At 39.1% G+C, this 23158-nt stretch overlaps 3 protein-coding genes across 8 annotated transcripts; 2 read left to right on the plus strand and 1 right to left on the minus strand.

Annotated features, from left to right (window-relative positions):
• The first annotated feature begins 1533 nt into the window (after positions 1-1533).
• LOC140762731 (protein DMP4-like) lies at positions 1534-3337 on the plus strand. Its single transcript, XM_073100656.1, has one exon. The coding sequence runs from the start codon at positions 2711-2713 to the stop codon at positions 3335-3337; it is 627 nt and encodes a 208-aa protein (XP_072956757.1). The 5' UTR covers positions 1534-2710.
• On the minus strand, positions 3227-6072 carry LOC140762701 (uncharacterized). 5 transcript variants are annotated; one of them, XM_073100643.1, is made up of 3 exons: positions 4366-6072; positions 4226-4273; positions 3227-3353 (listed from the first exon to the last, which is right to left on the minus strand). In XM_073100643.1, the coding sequence occupies exon 1, from the start codon at positions 5905-5907 to the stop codon at positions 4486-4488; it is 1422 nt and encodes a 473-aa protein (XP_072956744.1). In that variant the 5' UTR covers positions 5908-6072; the 3' UTR covers positions 3227-3353; positions 4226-4273; positions 4366-4485. The 5 variants fall into 5 exon arrangements, with proteins under 5 accessions (XP_072956744.1, XP_072956736.1, XP_072956719.1 ...); XM_073100635.1 differs by having other exon boundaries at positions 3233-3366; XM_073100618.1 differs by having other exon boundaries at positions 3237-3374.
• A 990-nt stretch (positions 6073-7062) lies between these two features.
• On the plus strand, positions 7063-23001 carry LOC140758633 (homeobox-DDT domain protein RLT2-like). Of its 2 annotated transcripts, none has more exons than XM_073094872.1 (18): positions 7063-7714; positions 7800-8333; positions 10966-11042; positions 11266-11772; positions 11856-11954; positions 12033-12197; positions 12332-12554; positions 13276-13376; positions 13724-13810; positions 14572-14724; positions 14825-14980; positions 16565-16774; positions 16918-17634; positions 17719-18270; positions 18854-19489; positions 19584-19688; positions 20830-21093; positions 21853-23001. In XM_073094872.1, the coding sequence occupies exons 1-18, from the start codon at positions 7570-7572 to the stop codon at positions 22657-22659; spliced, it is 5538 nt and encodes a 1845-aa protein (XP_072950973.1). In that variant the 5' UTR covers positions 7063-7569; the 3' UTR covers positions 22660-23001. The 2 variants fall into 2 exon arrangements, with proteins under 2 accessions (XP_072950973.1, XP_072950982.1); XM_073094881.1 differs by having other exon boundaries at positions 11865-11954.
• Positions 23002-23158: the final 157 nt, after the last annotated feature.

Genomic DNA, 23158 nt, shown 5'->3' on the forward strand with positions numbered 1-23158 from the left:
ATAAAAATGAATAAAAGCAACTGGGTTGAGTAGGGATGGGGCAACCTGATTCGTATCAGACGTTTCACCATCCTGAGAGTGATGTATATCTAATATGTGAGACGAGATAGGAGAGAGACTTTTAGCTACAAGGTCACCCTAGAGTGAATTGGAAGACATACCCTACAACTACAAGAGATTTAAGCCTACCACTTTGCCTAGATCCATTCTATCCAATATTTTCTATCTATTTGACTATTTTGTATAATATTTATCCAATATTATATATGCATGATTCAAATCTATTTTAGCATGTTTCTTAAAGGGTTAACCAATTTTTTATTATCTAAACTTATAATTAGCGTGTATATGTTATATTATACTCTATATGCATCAGAGTTATTAGAATTTATGCGACCAAGGTCATGTGATCATGTGAATCCTTTTTCTGATCATCTCGGGTGTCAAAGAGGCCCATCTCCCAATTTAAGAGATCTCTCCTTATACTCAATTATTAGTCATTAATGAGAATTTAATGGAGTGTTATGGCTTCCCAAGAAAGCCAATATTCCCACAAGACATGGCTTGTAATGTCCAAAGGAGGATTAGCTGTTGGACCTTGTTGGATTGGACTGATCCATTCGGGCTCGATGTCCGCCAGCTGGATGGGCTGAGGACAGGTGTCAGGTTGGAGGAAGGATTGTAAGTTTGGTGGGTGTTGTGTATTTTGTAGGAATTGGTTAGGGCAACTGGTAGTTTATTGAGACAAGATAGCTCTTACGTTAGAGGAAAGGATGCCTAACAGGGGGGGACCGCAGCCAACTTTGGGTCCGAATCCAAAATGAGGAGATCTACTTCCTACCACGTTGCGGTATGTACTGTTGCCACGTGTCGTCACGTGCAAGTGTAAACATACGTTTACGTTCTTAGGTTAAAGATTTAGAAGTAAATGATTATATATAGGTCTTCTGAACTGTTGCCAATTTTCAAATAGCTCCCTAACTTTGACTGTAGAGATATTTTGAAATGTCACATTTTACTCTCTATATTTTTATTATTTATAAATCAAAATTTATAATTTAGTGAATATATATAAAAAATATTATGTTGTTAAATCTGTTAACTAAATTTAATCAAACATATGAATTAATTTAACTATACTAAGATCATTACGAAAATATCCTCAACTAAATTATACTTACTCAATCTATACTAATTCAATTTGCCCCAAATAAACCCAACTCACTTAAACCTAACCTATATGAAGGGCATTTTAGTTATTTAGAAATAAATAATATCTAATTAACGACATATTCTCACTAGTTCAAATCTAATATAATATTTTTTTACACATATTCCCTAAACTATATGGCTAAATTTGTAAATGATAAAAAATAAATAATAATTTTATTAAAAAGCGTGATAACCCTTTAAAATTTATTTTACTCTTATTTAAGAAGCAAGAAAAAAAAAGATATTTTCATAAACACCGTCAGGGGGTGATAAGTATGTGAAGGAAAAAAGGAGACCAAGATATAAATGTGAAAATAGTCAATAGTTTTGAGGGTCTTAATATAATTATCTCTTTTAGAATCAACATCCTCAAAAAAAAGAGAAAAAATGAAAGAAAAGAAATTCAAGCCAAGTCCATGGTATTTAATACTTTTTATTAATGCTAATCAGATATCGCCAGGGAAACCCCTCCACCCAAATTGCAAGGCTCCATTAGCACGAGCTAGAAACAAAAGCCCAACATAGCTTGTACTTCTATGAAATTGCTATGGTTGTCACGATGGAGATTGAAAGCCACTTCATCAGCAACGTAGGATGAGAGAGAAACATACCAGTGGAAGGTCTGCTGACGGCGATGGATCAACAACAGGAGAGGTTGATGAAGGTGATGGATTTTAACCCCAAAAAGAAGAGATGAAGGTGATGGAGCAACAACACAAGTGGGAGTTAATAGAGGTAAGATGTCATCACAGATAAATCACAATACTTGCAGTTCTAAATTAATAAAATAAAAATAAATTACCAGAAGATGATATAGATCCATGTCACGAGTATCAGGTCCGCAATTGGGCCTCAATGGATGTTGGAATTAGCAGAACTGGGCCTAGGGGGCATCTAAGGCCCAAAATTCCCAGAAGGCTATTCGTGCAAATTAGCCCTTGCATGAAATAATGTTGCTGTTGCTTGTAGAGTTGTAGATCGATTAGCTTATATATTACTCACATATCTCATATTTTTACCTAAAAAGTTGGCCAAAATCCCACCCAAATGTCCATCAAACAATCCAGCCTTTGTCGTCAGCTCTTGACCCGCCATCTCCAACATCCATTAACAGGCAGAACTGTTCACTTCAGCACGGGCAGCCCATTTTAATGATAAGAGAGACGAGTGCATTTCTTTAATACTTGTTACTCTTTTGGTGCCAAAATTAGATAGATGGCTTGGAGAAACTGAAAGGAACCGAAGCAGCATCTCTTCTCCAGCAGCTTTTACTCGTACAAGTAACTGAAATCCCTCCGCAATGCCTGCTTAGACGTTTGCTTCTCGCCTATTTCAGTTTCGGTTCCTCTCCCTTGCAAGCTATGCTAACAAATCTACATCCACCACCCCCTTCTTCATCTCTCACTGCATTCCAAACTTCCCTCCTATTATAAGTTTGTAGCTACTCTATTCGCCTATATTGTCGTGAAGGAGATCGAGGGTAAACGTTTGGCAGAAGATGGCGACAAAGCTCGACGACGAAGAGGCTCAGCGGCAGCAGGAGGAGCCTCTCTTGATACCACGATCCACGGATCAAGAAGTGGAGAATCCCACAGAGAATGCTATCAGCCAGGCCTTCAGTAGCACCGCCCATCTGGCCAACCTTCTCCCCACAGGCACCGTGCTCGCGTTCCAGCTCCTGTCTCCCATTTTCACTAACCAGGGCGATTGCGATGCTGTGAACCGGTCAATGACTGCGTGCCTCGTGGCTCTCTGCGGGCTGTCCTGCTTCATCCTCAGCTTCACAGATAGCTTTCGGGACGGGAAGGGGACGGTGCGGTATGGATTGGCGACGTTCAAGGGATTGTGGGTGATCGATGGCAGCACGGCCCTCCCTCCAGAGGTTGCCATAAGCTATAGGATTAGATTCATAGACTTTATGCATGCGATCATGTCGATACTAGTCTTTGCAGCAGTTGCATTGTTTGACCACAATGTGGTATCGTGCTTCTATCCGATTCCATCAGAGAACACAAAGCAAGTTCTCACAGCACTGCCGATTGCTATAGGAGTCTTTGGAAGCATGATGTTTGTTACCTTTCCAACCACTCGCCACGGGATCGGCTTTCCACTCTCTCCCCATTGACTTCGATTTTCACCCCCTGTTGTTCTACACTAAATCCCTTATGGGGAACAAGATGTACAAATATGCATGTAAGATTTTGCTTCAGTTACTGATGGTTCTGAATTTATTTGGCATATACAATGAAAAGAGTAAGTATGATCTTTCATTAATTTCATTGCTACACATAAAGAGCTTATTGCAAGTATTGCTTAAAACAATATGAAGCTTATTGCGACTTTGCTAAAACATCATCCATTTGAGAGATGGAAAGGTATCTCCACACTTAGCACATATTGTAGCAAAGCTACCATTATATCTAAAGACCAAACAACAAAGAAAATTTATCTCAGAGAAGTATTTCCTGTACAACAGGCCATAAAAGTATGTCTAACAGACAGCTTTAAGAACATGCCCAAACAACTGCAAGTTTGACATAATTTTTTTTAATCTTTTATTTTATGTCACTTTTTAGGATTTTTCTAACTCGTCATTTCCAACTCCAGCTGACTCCTACTGCTACAAAATAGATGGGTTAAGACTGGTCGATAAGGACAACAGTCAATGAAGTTAAAACATAATATTGTTTGTACTTTGTACAGCTTCAAACTTTCTCCTTCCATCTACGAGACTACTTCCTGAACCTGTGAAGTATAAATTTTCCTTCTACACGAGTACTTGAAGAGATGAATTGTCACCTAAGAAACTGCAAATTATAGTCCATGGAAAAAACAAGAATACAACACAATTTTAGTTGTTTAATGATCTGATTGACGCCTTGAACTATCTTCTCTCTACAAATGTAATGAAATAATAAATCCCTAGTATAATAGCCAATTATCGGTGCATTATCAGTAGATGTGGTTCTACAATGGAAATGCTCTGTAGACAGAAAGCTGTAAATTAACATACCTGGAATAGTGCATCAGTTAATTCGAGGTCACTACCTGATATGCATTCCTGCAATGAAACCAGAAAATTGAAGAACATATTCAGCAAATCTGCATACAGATCATAATCCAGATTAACACAGAAGCTGCAGAAAGGCTTACATTTGCTGTCCCATTATGAAGTCTGAGCACGTCATAACCTTTTTCTGCCTAAACGGATTGCAGTCGTTAAAATGAGCAAAATGCAGGCTTATTATTGTAGTTGTAGAGAGAAATAATTGATCAACCAGCAACCAACTCATTCCACATCTGGTCGGCTGCATCCCTCACCTTTCTCCGACCCCAGTAACCACCAACAATGGTGCTCCATGTATCCCTATCAGGAACACACCTCTCAGCCATCATCTCATAAACAACTTGAGCAGCTTTCTCTATGTTACTCTTCTTGCAGAGCCCCTCCACAAGAAGATGGAAAGTCTTTAATTCAGTCGAAATGCCACGAGTCTGCATGCTCTTATACACTTGAAGAGCCCGATTCAACTCACTCTTACGACACAGTCCCTTTACCACTGTATTGTGAATCCTAACATGTAGACTCCAAGTTACTCTGTTTGGCGAAATCCCACTCAAAATCATCTCATCTAAGTAATTTGCAGCTTCCTGAATCCGGCCAGAATCGCACAAACCTTCGATAACTTTCCCATACAACCCAGCATCCGGCTTCCTCCCCTGAAGCCTCATCCTATCTAAAATCTCCATAGCCTCTTTCATCCTCCCTTCTTTACAAAGCCCATCAATCACAGAGCTGTAAGTGGTAGCATTTGGCTGGCATCGCTCCTTCGCCATCCGATCCAGTAACTCCATCGCCTTCATTGCTTGACCACCCTTACAGAGCCCATCAACAAGTGAACTATAAGTAACCACATTCGGAGCAACGCCCTTCCGACTCATTTCACCAAACACCTCAATTGCCTCATCCAAACAGCCAGAATGAGACAGCCAGTGAACGAAAGTAGTGTAGGTAACTACAGTAGGCAAAATATCTTTATCACCCATCTCGCGAAACAGCTCACGGGCAGCGTCAAGCCGGCCGTGCCGGCATAGCCCGTCAATTAACGTACCATATGAGCAAGCATCCGGCGTGGCAATTCGACGAAATACACGGAGCGCGGCGTCTATGGAACCGCCGCCGGCGACACATAACGCTTTGATAAGTACGTTGTAAGTGGCGACAGTAGGGGGGATGCCATTCTGTCGCATTTCGTCGAACAGGGAGCGGGCGAGGGGGAGGCGGTCGTTGGCGACGAGGACGGCGAGGATGGCGGTGTAGGAGCGAGAGGAATGAGGGATCTGGAAAGAGCTTGGTGCGGAGCGGAAGAGGCGGAGGGCATCGAGGGGGCGGTGAGCGCGGCCGAGGGCTCGGATGAGAGAGAGGAAGGCGGACTCGGACGCGGGGAGGCCGAGGTCGGCGGAAGCGCGGGAAAGGAGGGAGAGCGCGCGGGAGAAGAGGCCGGAGGAGGCGAGGCGGGAAGAGATGAGGGTCAGGGTGTGGAGGTCGTGGCGGAAGCCGTTGGGGTACTCGGCGGTGGCGGAGTCGAAGAGGAGGAGGGCTTTGTGGATGTTGGGCTCGGCACGTATGAGGCGGTAGACGTGGGCGGCAGTGAGCTGCTTAGGCCATCGGATTGGGAGGGATTTGGAGGACATTGGGTGGGGGTGGGAGGAGAGAGGAGATGGCTTACGCTGTTCGAAATGGGAATGATGGTAAAGGTGTTTGATGAAATGAGGCAACGTGAGAATAGGAAAACTGGGAAAGTTAGCGGTGCAAGTTCTCTTTTTATTGCAAAGAGCAGAGGAATGACTTGCAAATTAATGCCATGTTTTAATCACAGTAGCAAATATGTATCAAAACTCATGATGCGTAAAAATTACCGACTGTTTAGATACACACTGCTTCCGAATGCACGAATTACACACAAAACATGCACACTAGAAAGCTATGTGATTGTAAAACGGGTTAAAATTGCAAATCAGTCAGAGCCATGCTACGTGGGTCATTTATGATATTATCGTGAACTAAAAAATTATATTAGGCCTTGTTTGGTTTGATTATTTTTTTTTAAGAATAAATTTAATCGGATATGAAAAAAATAAATAAAAAATTAGTTATTAAATTAGTTTAGGAGTCCTAAATTGGTCTCTAAACTTAAAGCAAATATGACCTTATATGATAGGAGTAACTATGTGATACATGAATAAACTATGATTGTAGTACTATATTTTAGCCCTGAACAATATTAAAAAATATTTTTATAAATAACCCAAACATAGGTCTTCTTAATTATTTGCTCGGCCTCATGTATTTTGCTTTGATTATGCTTATCAACGAAATAGATACCCTGAATCCAGAAAAAAGAAAGAATTAATGGACATCCAAAACAACAGCTCCGAATCCGAACCATCCTATCGGATCCAACCACTGCCAAACCTTAACCGTACAGATCTGCTTATAAAGGACCATAATTACCGTCCGGTAAGCGGGCCCACCGCGAATATCTATTCCCACTTGAGACAACTCATGCTTCACAAATCTAACGGTCAACTATTAACCCCGAAGAATAAGGGGCTCAGATCTATCCCAGCCTTCGACTTCTACGACCACGCTCCATCCCTCGTGCAGAGAGAGAGAGAGAGGAGAGAGAGAGAGCCAAAAGAACTCCAAGAGGATCAAAACCGAAGTCTAGAAATATTCGTGCATCAATCGCTCCTCCAAATCCTATCTCTTTCTTTCCGAAATATTTTCCTTTTTTCTTTTATAATCTTTTATTTTTCCTTCTCAGAAAAGAATTCCACCTATTAACATCACGGAAGAAAAAAAAAAAGTTTTATTAGTATGGAAGCGATTCACCACTGCTCCTCATTGCTGTTCTTTCCCTTTAATCCACACCAAACCCAAACCCAATCCCAATCCCAATCCCAATCCAAGAAACTTATCGTACCCCCTCGTTTCCCTATCCATCTCTCTTTAAACTTTCCTTCTCTCTCCCCAATCGTTTGCTGTTCTTATTGTGTTCTTCGCTATTCCCGTGTTCATTCTTATTGTTATTCGCCCCACAAATCTCACCACACATCAAAGTCTCTTTTCCACGCCAAATCGTTTCCCCAAATCCCCCCTTTTCGTGTCGTTGCATGGTATAAATTAATGCGAGAGGCGAATAAATCCTCTCATTTGTTTCTCCCACCGAGGAAGAAACCCTAACTTTTTTGCCCTTTTCTTTCTGCGCTTTTATTTTTGGTTCTCTCTTTCTCTCTCGGCTCGCGCATCGCCTCTGGTTCTTGATCTAGGGTTTCGGATTTTGACCGCCGGAGATGGAGATCGGAGACGGTGGAGAGGGGAAGCCTCCGCCAGAGGGGTGGAAGAAGCCGGCCGCCACGCCGGAGGGCGGCGAGAAGCCGACCAAGAGAAAGATGAAGAGCCCTTACCAATTGGAGGTCCTCGAGAAGACCTACGCCGGTGAGAAAATTTTCTCTACTTTTGATCTTGTTTTTAAGGTTCTTTTTGTAGGTTTTGACGTGGTTTCCATCTTGTGTTTTATTAGTCGAGACTTATCCTTCGGAGGCATTGCGGGCTGAATTGTCGGCAAAGATCGGGCTTTCCGATCGGCAGCTGCAGATGTGGTTCTGCCACCGGAGGCTTAAAGACCGGAAGTTCCCGCCATCAGCTACGAAGAGGCAGCGGAGGGAGGAGGAGCTGTCCCCGCCTCTGATTCCAGCGCCTGCAGTATTGCCTCCCACACCGCCGCTTCCAGGGAACGAGATGATGATGGTAGGGGCAAGTTCAAATCCTTTCGCCAGTGGGCTTGGTGGGGTTGGAGAGTCGAGGAGGGCTGTTTCCCGTGGAGGGGCAGCCGTTCCAAGGATCAGCATGGAGATGGCGACAGCAGGGAGGAGGTACTATGACCCTCCTGGGTTGTTACCCCTGACACCTGCCCCGTCAATGCAGCTTTCTGCAGCTGAGCTCCGGGTGATTGCTTCTGTCGAAGCACAGCTCGGGGAGCCGCTGAGAGAGGACGGGCCTGTACTCGGTGTGGAGTTTGATCCGCTGCCTCCCGGTGCATTTGGAGCACCCATAGGTAAATTATGCAATCTTATTTGGGCAATCTCCTTCCCGTTATTTTTGTTTTCTATGAACTGGATTAATTTTATATCTATAGATTCACGGTTAACAGTAATTGTTGCTAATATGCTAATACTGTTAAAATGTTATTCTTTCCTGTTATTTTGAGTCTGTAGTTTAATTATTAAAGAATCTTTCTGCAATTTTTTACTCTAATTTTGAGCTTGTAGGAGGTCCGAGGATCTATGGCTCGGAGGAGCGCTGTTTTTCCTTTGAGTTGCATATGTTGCTTCTTTGCCAACATTTAAGGATTTTCAGGAATGGTTGGATATAGTTCTAAATTGAAAATGTCTAAATAAGAATAGTTGTTCTACCATTGTTACATGTTCGGTTCTCGTTACTTTCAGCATATCTTTTCTATTTTGAACTGTTATTAGAATGGTAGAATAAAAACAACACATTTTTTTAGATATTGTAATTAACTAATTGTATTTCAGTCCTCTTGAAAGCTACGAAGCATGGATACAAGATATAGATATGATACAGATATACCGATATGATAAATCCTAAGAAAAAAAGGATACATTGCTCTCTTAATTGAGGAATTCTATATTATTTTTGTGGATGATAGTTTATCTAAGGAGATAAAAGAACTACCATTTGTAATAAAGAACTAGTATTACATAGTATATTATTAATAAGATGTAAGATAAACAGGAAATTCAATCTATATATCAAAATAAGTTGGCCATTATATCGTGATTCCCTAATATAGAGCATAAAATAAACAAGCAAACTCAATCTTTTTGCAAAAAGATCTGATAGGTTAGTCTCCTTTGATTTGGCTTCTATTGGTAGGAATCTTGAAAGTATGCAAAAAGTATCCACAATAATAATTTTATTTTTAAAATTTGAATACCTTAAGGAAGAACTCAATTCATATCCGACAAGTATCATATTCAATTGGATACAATAAGAGTAGAAAGTTTTCTGTGTTTCCTTGCTTGAAAGTGATGCTGTGTTAATTGGATTCATTTGGGATCTTTACGGGCCTACAATTAAAGATGTAGTGGAATGTCTCATTTTCTCCTAGAATTTTTAGGATATAATATTTCGTTTTGAAAACATTAAATGTCTACAAAATCTTCTATTGCTCTAATTATCATGTTTGGACGCAAATTATCATTTAATATTTAGTTATTTTTTAGGTCTATGATTCCTTGATATTGTACAAATAGGTAGTATCATTTAGGTTATTTGATTCTAGGTTTCAGTGTTTAGGGCTTAGGCAGTGAACTATGTTGTATTAGTGGCATTTTCTATCAATTGACTTGACTAATGTCAGTGAATATGATATTAAATTGGTTTCTAGACTTGAAGAATTTAGCTTATACTGTTGGCCTATCATTAATAACACAACTGTATTCTACAGTTGACGTCAATGATTGTCGTGTCAATATAGTACTGGTATGTGGCACAAAGGGTGCCGCTTTTCACCCCTCTTCTCACCTTTTAGTATAGAGCAGGGCAGCTGGTAACGACCGAGAGCATCATTTCGAAACTATGGCCCTCCTCTCACCTTGTAATCCGTCATTGCCCTCTTTTTCTTCTGTCTCGATGCCCTAACAGAGGTTGGAAACAAGTTGTTTAAAAGCTCTTAACGGGTTGAGATGAAAGGATCCACTTTGCTGATCTAACTTAAATTAGTGAATATGATGGCGAGGCAATTGTTGGTGGTGGAAGCTCCCTGTCTCTTGCTCTTGCTCCTTTTTTCCTCTCCTTCTCCCTTGCTCCTCTTTTTCTCTCCCTCTTGCATGGGGCGGCAATGGAGCTCTATTCGTAGAATGGTCACACGGCACGACCATCTTTGCTTGAAATAATCAAATTGAATTACATGTTTCACAGTAACATAAAAGTGATCTTTAGGAGAAGTATATGCCATCACCGTCCAAGCCTTTAGAGCACAAGTCAAAATAAGTGCCGTTAAATGAAATGACAGATATTTACAAACAGGATATCAGCCACTTTAACCCTCTAGAAGTTTATTGGACAATGTAGGAACCTGCCATAAATCTACAAAGCTAATTGGGAGGAGTAATGTACCTTCTTTCTGTAGTTCGCTGATAGAGGCATAAGCTTCTCGCAGTAAAAGTTTGCCGTATATGTAACTACAAATGAAAGTGTGTAGTATAGAAGAAGAAAGAGAAGGTGAAAAAAGATCAATTTTCTTCTGAAAGGACATTAAATATAGTTAATGTTGTTGTGAGATCTTTGCATTGGTGCTACTCTAATGGAAAAGTTGAAATGTCTCAAAATTGAACAACACAATGACGTGGATTAAATAGTTGTATGCACATTACAAACATCGAGTATTATTAGCTCAACTAATAATTGTCAGACTCTGACTGCAGTCTGGAAAAGGTGGTGTTAATCAGAATATTGGATTGGGCTGCTTTATTGATGTGAGGAACATCCTTAGGAATCAGAATATTGTTTCAATGATGAAGCGTCCCTATGGCTGAAATATAAGATTCATTCTCCTTAACTTTGGAACGTTTCTTACTGGTTCATTGCTTGCTATATCTGCATGATCTTCTATTTGTCTTCAAACTTATTTTGTAATTCCTTTTTCTGTTTCTGGACTGCAGTCTCGGCGCCTCAAAAACAGCCAATGCGGTCTTATGATAGTAAAATCTTCATGAGGCATGATTCTAAGGCAACGAAGGTATATTTCAAACAAAAATTCTGGACATATTTTTGATAATTGACAACCTACATATGCTTTTCTCTTCGCAGTTTCTTCTTTCCCTAGCCAACCATGTACTATGTTTAGATAGAATGACAGATACTAGTAGGACTTTCGGTTTTGTCTTTGCTGGCAAACTAGAGTTTCTTTTCTTTCTCATATGGTTAATGTGTGTAATGTGGTTCCATTTTTTCTTTGTCAGCCATCGTCTTTCTTGCCTAGTATGGAACACTCTTTTATTCCAAGTTCGTCTAATGGAAAGAGAAAACCAGCAATTGGGGGATCACATGCAGTCCATCCTCATTCAAGTTCAAGGGCTCTCCATGAATACCAGTTTCTTCCTGAGCAGCCAACTGTCTTATCAGAAACGTTTGAGAGGGTCCCTCGATCTCATTTCTATGACTCAGTGGAAGCTTCAAGTACCAGAGTTCCACCTCTTTCTTCAGTGCCCCAATTGTTGCATGGGGCTGATCATGTTGCTCCTAGTTATACTTTTCAAGGTCAAATGTCTACTAGTGGACTTCTATCTCAACCGAGTAGGCAACAACTATTTTCTTCGGTTTCGTCAGACTATGATAGTGCTACAAATGCTGTGTCGGAAACTCAGCTTGGCATCCATCAAGCTGTTGGATTAGAGAATTCATTTTTATCATCTGATAGGAGGACTTACCATGATGAGGATGCTTCTCGAATAGAGAGGAAACGTAAAGTAGGTTTTTTTATCTGGGACTTCTAAGTTTGCACCTTTTTTTTTTTCCTTAATAGGTTGCCACAATGATCGAGTAATTTTAGCTGGTGCAGACTGAAGAGGCGAGGATTGCAAAGGAAGTTGAAGCCCATGAAAAACGAATTAGGAAAGAGCTTGAGAAACAAGACATGATGAGGAGAAAGGTATTGTTATCTTTGCTTAGATTTTGAATTGTTTTCTTATCGTTCATATCATGTTTGATTGAAGTTTCATATCAACAGAAAGAAGAACAAATGCGAAAGGAAATGGAGAGACATGATCGTGAAAGAAGAAAAGAAGAAGAGAGGTTGATGCGTGAAAAGCAGCGGGAAGAAGAGAGATTCCAACGGGAACAAAGGCGTGAATATGAGCGCAGGGAGAAGTTCTTGCAGAAGGAGTCTCGAAGAGTAAGTTTGCCAGTTTTATCTTTAGGGATATTGTTGGTTCTGGCTGATCCCAAATGCTTGGTACTAGAAGGATTGATTTTTGTTGTTTGTGATACTTGCTTGGGAACTAATTTGTACTGAGTAAATGACTTCAGGCTGAGAAGGTGAGACAGAAAGAAGAACTCCGAAGGGAGAAGGAGGCTGCAAGGCTTAAAGCTGCTAATGAAAGGGCTACAGCACGCAGAATTGCAAGGGAATATATGGAGCTTATTGAAGATGAACGCTTAGAACTAATGGAATTGGCTGCACAAAGTAAAGAGTTGCCCTCAATGTTATCTCTTGACAGCGACACTTTGCAACAGCTTGATTCATTTAGAGGTATATATAACATCTCTTATGAATTAGCTGTTGAACTTCTTAAGGAAAAAGAATTTTCTTTTCCTTGCAACGAAGAGAAAAATTAAAAACGCATTGTTTTGCTAAAATTGTTGTTCTAGGTAACAAGATTATTAGCTGACAACTAGAATGAACATGTGAAGTCCTACATTGGACTAGGTTTCTAATTGGACCTTACCTGGGGTATCTATTATTGGGCTCATTGTCCCTTTTACCAGCCCACTCATCTCAAACTTGAAGAGGACTCCTACTTTGTTTGAAATGTGTGCTTATAGGAATTCCTACATTGGCTCATAGAGATTGCATGATGTCAGGTCCTACTAGTCATTATTCATTAGTTAGAATGGTTTGATCCCATAAAAACTGGCTGACAAGTGTGTGTGTGTGTGTGTGTGTGTGTGTGTGTGTGTGTATACTTTGAGAGAAGTTTTAGCACTTTCCTAGCTATTAGTTGAGCATTGGGGTTGTGAAAGCAAACTGCCAAGATAGAGAGAGAACAAAGATCTGGAGGTGCATTCAATAGGTAAAAATGTTTTAGAACTTTCAACAGAATTTAAATGTAACACTTGTAGTCTATCTGCGTGCGCGCACACACGTAAGTGTATGTAGGTGTTGGTGTTAGTCAATTTATATGAAATGCATCTTTCACCTTATCAAAACTCAAAAGTATATTATTGTTTGAACATTTTTTCCTATGCTTTAGGTAAATTGAGTAAATTTCCTCCCAAATTGGTGCCACTAAAGAGGCCTTTTGCGATCCAACCTTGGACTGATTCTGAAGAGAGCGTCGGGAACCTTTTGATGGTACTTTACTCTGACTACACCTGTATATGCTCTTCTATTGTAGTTTATGTCACCGTTGATTATCATTTAAGGATCCTCTTTTCTTAATACTGTGGCACTATGTAAGTGAACATTTACTTTTGGGCAATGATGCGGACTTTAGGCTGTCATGAACTGTAAAATAGCTACATAGTCTTTAAATTTTTGTTAATGTGCTTGAAATATGTTGTTCCTTCCTTTCTAGTTTTGATGAATATAGAACACAACTTGTGACTTTCTTTTTGCCCTGAGGCTATTTATTGGTTAACATATAAAAGACTTCATATACTAACACATTAATGGATGCCACTTGGATTTGGAATTCTCAGGTTTGGAAGTTCTTAATTACTTTCGCTGATGTCCTTGGTCTCTGGCCGTTCACTCTTGATGAGTTTGTTCAGTCTCTTCATGATTATGTAAGTATGCTTTATTTAGTCGTTTTCTTTATGAAGTTTCCTTAGTTTTTCTATCTCGTATGTTTGATCCATTGTTTTTCTATTGCTTCCTTTTGATGAATATTTGAAGTAAACGAAATGAGGTTATCCTACGAGCTTGCCTCATCTCTGATTCTCTTATGGCAGCTTCTACAGAAATCTATGCATGGTTAACTGATTTTGGACCCTTAAAGGCATCCAAACTTTGGAGTCTTTTTAATGATAATTTACTTGCCTAGTCAAGCAAGAAAAAGGGTATGGCATTGACATATCGTGAGGCTAGGGTCTTTGGAGGGAAGATAAAACCCTCATTTGTTAGGAGATTGTTTGCAAAACTTGAATTTGTGACCTCTTAGATGCAAGAGACAAGCGTTACCATCACACTAAGTGACTCCTTCTAAAGTGGCATTATCCTAGACTAATAAAACACTGAACTAATTTTTTTAATTCTTTCAAGGTAATGCATAATGTGGTGGTTATTTCATGATTCTCTTGTATTTGAAGTAAAGAGAAAAACTAGTATATTGTGATGTGCTGCACTTATCTGTTCCCTCCAATCTTTCTGAATGAATTGTTGAAATAAGCTGTAAAGATAGATATACCTTCATAAATCATAAGCACCGGTTAGGTTAGCACCACAGATGTTTTGCCAGCAAGTTTGGGTTATTACTTAATACGCGGAGCCTGGTCGTTAGTTTAACCCATGCAAAGTCATTTGACTGATGTGACATTTTTTCAATCAGGATTCAAGGCTGTTAGGCGAGGTACATGTGGCTTTATTAAAATCTATTATTAAGGATATCGAGGATGTTGCAAGGACTCCAGCAGTTTCTTTGGGGGCTAATCAGAATAGTGCTGCTAATCCAGGAGGAGGTCATCCGCAAGTTGTTGAAGGGGTATGTTGTGCCTTTCTTTTCTTTGTTTATTTATTTTAGTTTATGCTATATAGTCTCAGTAATAGTCCTTCGCATATTCTGACTTGTTTCTCACTGCTAGGCATATGCTTGGGGGTTCAATATACGCAGTTGGCAGCGTCATCTGAATTTCCTTACATGGCCCGAAGTACTGCGACAGTTTGCTTTGTCAGCTGGATTTGGGCCTCGACTAAAAAAAAGAAATGTTGAGACTGTATATTACCGCGATGACAACGAGGTACTCTCTTTGCCTCTTATCACAAACACTGAAAACCCCTCTTTGCCTCTTATTATGAACATTGGAAAACTAATTTCTTAACCTATATTATCTGTTCTGTCATAAGTATAAAACTCACATTGTATAATTGTATAATTGTATATATGGTTTATAATTGTATCATTTTATATTTTTATGTGTTCTGCTTTCTCACATTTGATTAGTTTTTAATGAAATGCGGTCATAGATTTTATGCTATTGAATTACTATGTAATGTAGTGCAAAGTTCTACTTGCAAGTCCACATACTGCATAACAATGCAATAGGTAGTTGAAGGACTATATGTTAGAGAACTAAAAAAGTTAAAAAGAATACATCTCATACTAATAAACTTCATCTCATGCAAATGTTTTGATAATTAAGCATAAAAAGAAGAAACCTAGATAACTGAAGACCTAATTTTAACCCAAAAGAACAAGGAAGAGGTTGAGTTTTGCTTTCAAATTAGACTAGGGTTCAGAGAACTGTATGTGAATATCAGGAACACAATGAATTTCTGAAAGAGGTTCGAGAAAATGCTTTTCTAGATCTTATTTGGGTTTGTAGTGCATAGGTACTAAACCTGGACTTTCTTTTCTCCTGAACATCTACAACTGTTTATCTGAGAAGGAAGTTTTCCAAAACTGGATTGAAAGCTACGGCAGAAGTGGAAGGAAAAAAAGGAAGCAGATGTCGTAGAGAAAAACAGGATTAACGGGGGTAGAAGAAGAAAAGAAGAGGACTGAATAAGGAAGATCAGGAGCAGCAACAGAAAAGTCAAAATTGGGGAGAGGGTTAAATTAGCCTATAAATTGTAGGTACCAAGATTCCAAGAAGTTGATTTTGTGAAATTCTGGTATTTGGCTAGTGTTGACAAAATTTTACTAAACAAATTAGAGGTTGTTTGTAAGCTGTCTGTAAGACATGCATGCTGAGAGCTTATCAGATGAAGTCGAATGCCAGTTTGCTCTAATAACTAGTAACTTTATTCTTCTTTAGGACTGGTTACTGCTAATCTCTTGTGGATGCTTAAGCTTTTTGAATTTCTTATGCATGTTTACACATTATTTGATTGAAAGCTGTCATCATTGTGGTCAATTAATTTTTGGCAGATTCTTAAATAATAGCCTTATCCATCATTATAGATCATATACAATATTGAGTTTTATTGCTTAAATATTGAACTTCCATGTCATTTTTTTGGGTCTATGGGGATAGGACTAGCAATTTATTCTAGCATTAGAGGAGATGTTTATTCTGGAAATAGAAATATGTGTGCACTTTTTTGAAGTAAGTTGCACACAAGACAACATATTCTAATTTTCTTTGAGTAGAGAAGTATCTTATGCATTTGTCTTAAAATTAATATTTTATGGATTTAGGGGCCAAAATCACTTTGATACTACAATTTTGGGTTTTGAGCAGCTCTTTTCTAGCATTACTGTTTGAAATGTTGACAATGGCCACCTATTGGGTAGAATTTGTGTTTGTTATATATAAAAAAAAAACTAGTAACTATTGGTAGCTTTTTTGATTAACAAATTCATGCAATATATGTTCTGTCAGGGTCTTGATGGGGAGGATGTAATTTCCATTTTGAGAAATGGTTCTGCAGCTGAAAATGCTGTTGCTATAATGCATGAAAGAGGCTACACTCATCGACGTAGATCTCGTCACCGTTTAACTCCTGGAACAGTTAAATTTGCTGCTTTCCATGTTCTTTCTCTTGAAGGAGGCAGAGGTCTCACAATTATAGAAGTAGCAGAAAAAATTCAGGTATCTCTTAATGCAGGCATTCACAGACACACAAACACATATTTTGTAAATGACACTTAAACCCACTCAAAATCTATGGCTTTGGTCTCCCTTTCTTTGTTAATGCTATAATCCTTTTGTCCTCATCTGCTTTCCCCTTTTAGAAATCTGGACTGAGGGACCTTACAACGAGCAAGACGCCGGAGGCATCTATTGCTGCAGCATTGTCAAGGGATACAAAGCTTTTTGAAAGAACTGCTCCTTCAACATATTGTGTACGGACTCCTTATAGGAAAGATCCTGCTGATGCTGAAACAATACTGTCAGCTGCACGGGAAAAAATTAAAATATTTCAAAATGGGCTTTCTGATTCTGACGAGGCAGAAAAAGATGTTGAGGATGCAGATGATGCTGAAAGAGATGAAGATTCTGAGTGCGATGATGCTGATGACCCTGATGCTGATGATGCAAATATTGAGGCGAAACTGGGTAAGGATGTTCCTGTTGCAAATGAAAAAAAAGATGCCAGAATATCAATTTCAGTTGGTGACGTGAAGGGTGAAATAGTTGGTGAGGTTGCGTCAACTCCAGTAAGTATTTTTGGGTCAGAAAAGAGTCCTTCAGTGTTGCCTTTAGACAACTCCAAAGTGATAAATACTTCAGGTGCTTCACAATCTCTTGATATTGCATCTAACTGCCATGAAGTAGGCAGTGGTGATGCAGAGGATCCCGAGATTGATGAAAGCAATTATGGTGAACCATGGGTTCAGGGTCTAACTGAAGGTGACTATTCTGATCTGAGTGTTGAAGAACGTCTCAGTGCCCTTGTTGCATTGATTGGTGTTGCAATTGAAGGAAATTCAATTCGTGTCATTCTTGAGGTACTAATTTTGCTTCCTTTTTTGCTGCATTTATCTTGAGATTGTTTCATTTCATTGGCGCCCATCTGAATTAGAGACTTGCAGGAACGTCTGGAAGCAGCAAATGCTTTGAAGAAGCAAATGTGGGCAGAGGCACAGCTTGATAAAAGGCGTTTTAAGGAAGAGTTTGCTAGCAAAGTACATTATAATTCTTATGTTGGTGGAAAGTTTGAGGGACCCCAAATAAATGCTGCTTCAGAAGGTAATTTGACTCCAGGGCACAATGCTGATAATAAGGAAAATGATGGAAATCTTGGGGCAGTTAATACTGACGAATTCCTTGATCAACAGACGCAGACTAATTTTAACAATGTGCCTAGTGAGAGGAATGAATTAGGGCAGGAACTCTCCGCCAATCCTGATGCTTTACCCCTTCAGCAATATGGATATGCTGAAAAATCACGTTCACAATTAAAATCATATATTGGTCATAAGGCAGAACAGCTATATGTTTACAGGTCATTACCTTTAGGACAAGATCGCAGGCGTAATCGTTATTGGCAATTTTCAACATCTGCTTCACCTAATGATCCTGGTTCAGGAAGAATCTTTTTTGAGTCCAGAGATGGACATTGGAGGCTTATTGATTCAGAGGAGGTAACTACTTTGGATGATGTTCATTTATTACTTAAATTCCTTGAAAAAGGCCTATTTGGTGGATTCATAGGCTTGCCTTGGTGGAAGAATCATCTTATAGTGGAATCATGTTTTATCCTTCTAATTTTTAGCTCACAAGATATTGCATTTTGCTCTGCTCATGCTTTGGCTTATGCAGTTTCTCTAATTCTATTAGTAATATTGCCCCCCAAAAGCCGTAAAGAAAAGAAATTCTATAGTTCTGAATTCTGATAACTTATCTGCTTGGAATTCACTCTCTGTAGCATTTTATCATCACAATCAGTTACATCCATTATTGTAAATAATGGATTATTGTTTTAGGTCTTTTCTGCCCAATTTGAATATTTTCTGAATCTGTTATTAACTATTTGATGGAACATCATTGCTGTTCTTTCTTGTCCTTTTATTGTTCATGTTCTTTAATGTTGTCTAGGATGCTGGAACATCATCATATTAAGATACAAAATCACATTTTATGTACTCTCTTTTTCTGTACTATGGTTACATGCACTTTGCTTAATCTCAAAAGCATCTAATGATGTGCTATCTCATAAAAATGCAGGCCTTTGATGCTCTAGTATCTAGCCTTGATACACGTGGGATTCGGGAATCACATCTAGTTTCTATGCTACAAAGAATTGAGTCAACTTTTAAGGAATCAATTAGGAGGAAAAAGTGTGCCAACTACACAAGCTCAGTTGGAGACCTTGTCAAAGCAGGAGTTACTGAAATGAGTTCTAGTCCAGAATGTAACACTGGTTTTGACAGTCCAAGCAGTGCTATATGTGGTCTTCCTTCTGATACTGTGGAATACTCTGAGTCTTTCAAAATTGAGCTTGGGCGGAATGATGCTGAGAAAGGTGCTATTTTGAAAAGATACCAGGGCTTCTTGAAGTGGATGTGGAAAGAGAGTTATAATCCTTACATAATATGTGCCTTGAAATATGGGAAAAAGAGATGTTCCAACTTGCTGCATACCTGTGATATCTGTTACCAGACTTACTTAGCTGAAGAAAAGCATTGCCCTTCTTGTCACAAGACAATTAAGGCTGTTCATAATTCTGATGCAAATTTTTCAGAACATGTTTCACAGTGTGACGAAAAGCGCAAGACAGACCCTAACTGGAGAACCCAAATTTCAGATTCTTCTATTCCTATTGGAATAAGGCTGCTTAAGGCTCATTTGGCTGTCATTGAGGTATGATAGCCTGCTCAGCTTGAATGATCATTTCCTCTGTTACGTTACTCCCTGGCAGCATGACTGAAATTCTAGTTTGTGTTCTTTTTGCAAGGTATCAATTCCGGCAGAAGCACTTCAGCCATTTTGGACCGAGGGATATAGGAAATCTTGGGCCGTGAAGTTGCATTCTTCGTCATCTACCGAGGATATCTTCCAGGTTTGCTATCTCTTGACGAACTCTTCCAGGTTTTTCTCCCAGGTTTTTCGCCCTGGGCTTCATTACAGCTAGTAAGCTTTTTCTTTCATCTGAATCATGCAAATAAACAATTGGGAAAAAGTGCTCCAATAATCAAGAGAATAAGAACTAATTTCAATTGTTGCGGACCTTTCAGTCCGTTTAGGTACTCATTTGGAAGTGTAATTTCTCTTGTGAATAGCATTTCACTTTGTTTACATGCTTAATCTGGTGACTTATAATTGTTAAGATTGACAAATACACATTGTTTTGTGCTCTATCTGATTAATAAGCTGATGTTATATGGTCATTCTTTGACTCTTATAGTTGTATTCTCTTTTTCACCTGTCATAAGGGTCAAAGATAGTAGCTATGGAACTTGGGCTACAAACTGTCTAGTTTGCATGACAAGCATATTGGAAGAATGAGATAATTATTTTGAGTAGATGGACCTCAAATTTGAGTAACAGTGATGGATTTTTAAAGTTACAGAATCTATACCTTTTCCTTTTTAATCCACTAATGGGATTTTCATAATTCTTGCTGGGTCACCCACCTGGATGGTCCAGAAAAGATAAATAAAGTAATGAGAGGGCAAGGGATGAACAGGAGTGGAATATCTCATACTCATGGAAAAGCGATGAAAGATCTTCTGGGTTCTTAGAACTGATGCTCTTGTAGGTTTGAAGAATAAAATACACCTCAAGTTGTACATTGATAGTGCATAATTCAGTTATTTCTTGATCTTCTTTTTGTATAGTATGATCATGAATTACCTTGTTCCACACCTTTTACTCCATCTCGATTTCTATGTGATGCACTAATAGGCAAAGATGCTAATGTCTAATACCATGACTTTGTTTGTAGGGTTGTGCATAGTCTTTAACATTCTTTTCCTTAAAAGAAATTAGGTCATTTCTAATTGACTTTGGCCTGAGCTCCCAAGAGAATACTTACATAAGTGTCTTTCTTGTACTGCTTATATTGTATGGGTGTGCTTTGTTAGGTGTGTTCATAAATAATAACTATGTTAATACATATGATGGTATGCAATAATGCAAATAGATATGTACTTGCATACATATGGAAATTATTGATTTTATGCAAGTTCTCTACTTTGCAGATGCTGACTCTGTTAGAGGGTGCAATAAAACGGGATTATTTATCTTCGAGCTTTGAAATGACAACTGAACTTGTGCGTTCAACTACCCAAGATTTTGTTGTAGAGAATGCTATTGCTCATTCTGGATCAGTTCCTGTTCTTCCATGGGTGCCTGACACTGCAGCTGCTGTTGCATTGAGGCTATTTGATCTTGATTCCTCTGTTTCTTATATGATGCACCAAAAATTGGAGTCTAATAAAGAGAAAGAAGCAGGACAATACATCGTAAGTTCAGTTCTCTCATTATTGTTGTTGTTTTACCATAACTTTTATATCAGCATGACTTATCTTTTGGATTGTCTAAGCTAATAAAGTTGTATCATGAGAATCTGTTGGCATCCAGCAATTTCATTTTGTTGAGGGGTTTCCTCACAGGTGAAGATATGGAAGTTTGCTAATTTTCTAATATAATGCAAAGTGGGGTTGTCAGTTGATTTCAACAATTTTCAGAAAGTTGAAAACTTTTTTTTTTGTCCTGTCCTGTAATTTTGAAAGATGAGCTTCTCCTCGTAGTCGGAAAGAATGATAAGTTCCTGGAGTAGAATTCTATCAACTTCCAATCACTTTTCATTTCTCTTTAATCAGAAATGAGGGTAAGGTTGTGTTCCCTCCCCAAGCTGCCCTACATAGGTTGGGGGTGCACTTGCATGTCATTACTTTGGAAGGAATTTGTCAAGCACTAAAAGTCTTTCTTTTTTTCTGAGTCAATTGAAAATATAAATTTGTAGCTGGCAAATTTGTTTGGGAGATTGTTCCTGAAGTTGGTTTAATAACAGTTCCTGGTTACACAACAATTCTTGAATTCTCTTAATGGATTGCATTTAACATTCCACTGGTGCATAGTTTATGATGCACATACAGTTCCTCTTCTTCTATCCATCATACATTAGTTTTGAACTTATACAAACATTCAAATTGTGGATTTTTATGACTTGAATATTTGTCTTAGAGTTGACCTTACAATAACATCTTCAATTTTTGCAGAAACTTCCATCTAGATATACTGTCGTCAAGAACTTTCAGGAGCTAGAACAAATGGGATCCCCTGACCTACTTGACTACCAAAGAGAGGGAAAATGGCTTGATTCTGGAAGTGGACGTAGGGGTCGTGGACGGGGAAGTCGCAGTAGAGGAGGACGGGGTCGAGGTCGTGGTGGGAGGCCAAGAGGGATTGGAAGCTCTTCTAGAGTTGGATTTAGAGATAATAATGCTATTAGTTATGAGAAGACCACGCGCAAGTATACCAGAAGAGGCCGGACACGTGGCCGGGGTCGTAGACGGGGACGCCGTACAGTTAGGCCTCGACAGAGACCTCAGGCAAGGCCTGGAGCACTTCAGAAGGAGAACTTACTGGGCAGCTTTAACAATGTTAGTACTGCCAAACAGGATAGTGTTGAGTCTCCCAGAAGCTCAGGGGGAGAAGAATGGGGTTTAGGAACAAGAAGTGCATATGTTGAAGATGATGAGAACAGTTTAGGATCTCAATCAGATGAAAATGGTCAAGCTTCAGGTGATGAATATGATGAGCAGGTGGTGGATTATACCAGACAATATGATGACATTAAACCCCTAGAAATGATGGATGATGAAAGCGAGGAGGAAGATGATGCCGGAGATGAGGAAGGCGATGAGGATGGGGATGATGATGTTGATCGTGCTGGAAATGATATGGATGTTGACTTGGATGAGGATGACGAGGAGATGGGCAATGATGGGGAGGACGAGGTGGATGGCGAGGAAAATGCAGATGAAGACGAAGTTGCTTCATATTCTTCAGAGTACAGCGATTAAGACGAAAGACTTCACCAATATTTATTTTATTGTAGGGCATACAATTTCATTCCCACAATCAACTGATGCTCTCTCTCCCTTGAGAATTATTGCGGAAGGTATCTTATTGCCTCTCTCGACTGATTGTATACTGGATAGAAAGAGAACAAGAGGATGGGAAGATGGGGGTTGTGCCAAAGCACTTTTGTTAGAATCCAACGGGGAAAGGTTAGGTTTGGTAAATTTATCAGAGAGATGCCTGGGTATTTGTAAATTTGTTGTCCTCTTGTTATTCCAAGTCAATATGCATCCGGTATTTTGAATGAAAACAAGTATATCTATAATTAATTTTGCCTTTGATAAGAGCTCTTTCTATTAGTTAAGTTGCAAGTGTACAAAACCGAGTGGTGGTAGTAAACTTCCATCTTTTGTTCTGGATCTCATATCTTATCTGGTATCGTTAGTGCTAATCCCGGATATATTAGGATTGTTTGATTTTCAAAGATCGAAAGCTGAAGTA

Source organism: Typha angustifolia, chromosome 1 (genome assembly GCF_048772165.1).
Source record: "Typha angustifolia cultivar Huaian chromosome 1, ASM4877216v1, whole genome shotgun sequence".
NCBI lineage: Eukaryota > Viridiplantae > Streptophyta > Magnoliopsida > Poales > Typhaceae > Typha > Typha angustifolia.

Excerpts from the sequence above, each read along its gene's own strand:
- LOC140762731 (XM_073100656.1), top strand. The coding sequence starts at position 2,711 with ATGGCGACAAAGCTCGACGACGAAGAGGCTCAGCGGCAGCAGGAGGAG.
- LOC140762701 (XM_073100643.1), bottom strand. The coding sequence starts at position 5,907 with ATGTCCTCCAAATCCCTCCCAATCCGATGGCCTAAGCAGCTCACTGCC.
- LOC140758633 (XM_073094872.1), top strand. The coding sequence starts at position 7,570 with ATGGAGATCGGAGACGGTGGAGAGGGGAAGCCTCCGCCAGAGGGGTGG. Across the intron at positions 17,635-17,718 it reads CAATTCGTGTCATTCTTGAG|GAACGTCTGGAAGCAGCAAA; the intron begins GTACTAATTTTG and ends AGAGACTTGCAG. Across the intron at positions 19,490-19,583 it reads CTCATTTGGCTGTCATTGAG|GTATCAATTCCGGCAGAAGC; the intron begins GTATGATAGCCT and ends TCTTTTTGCAAG.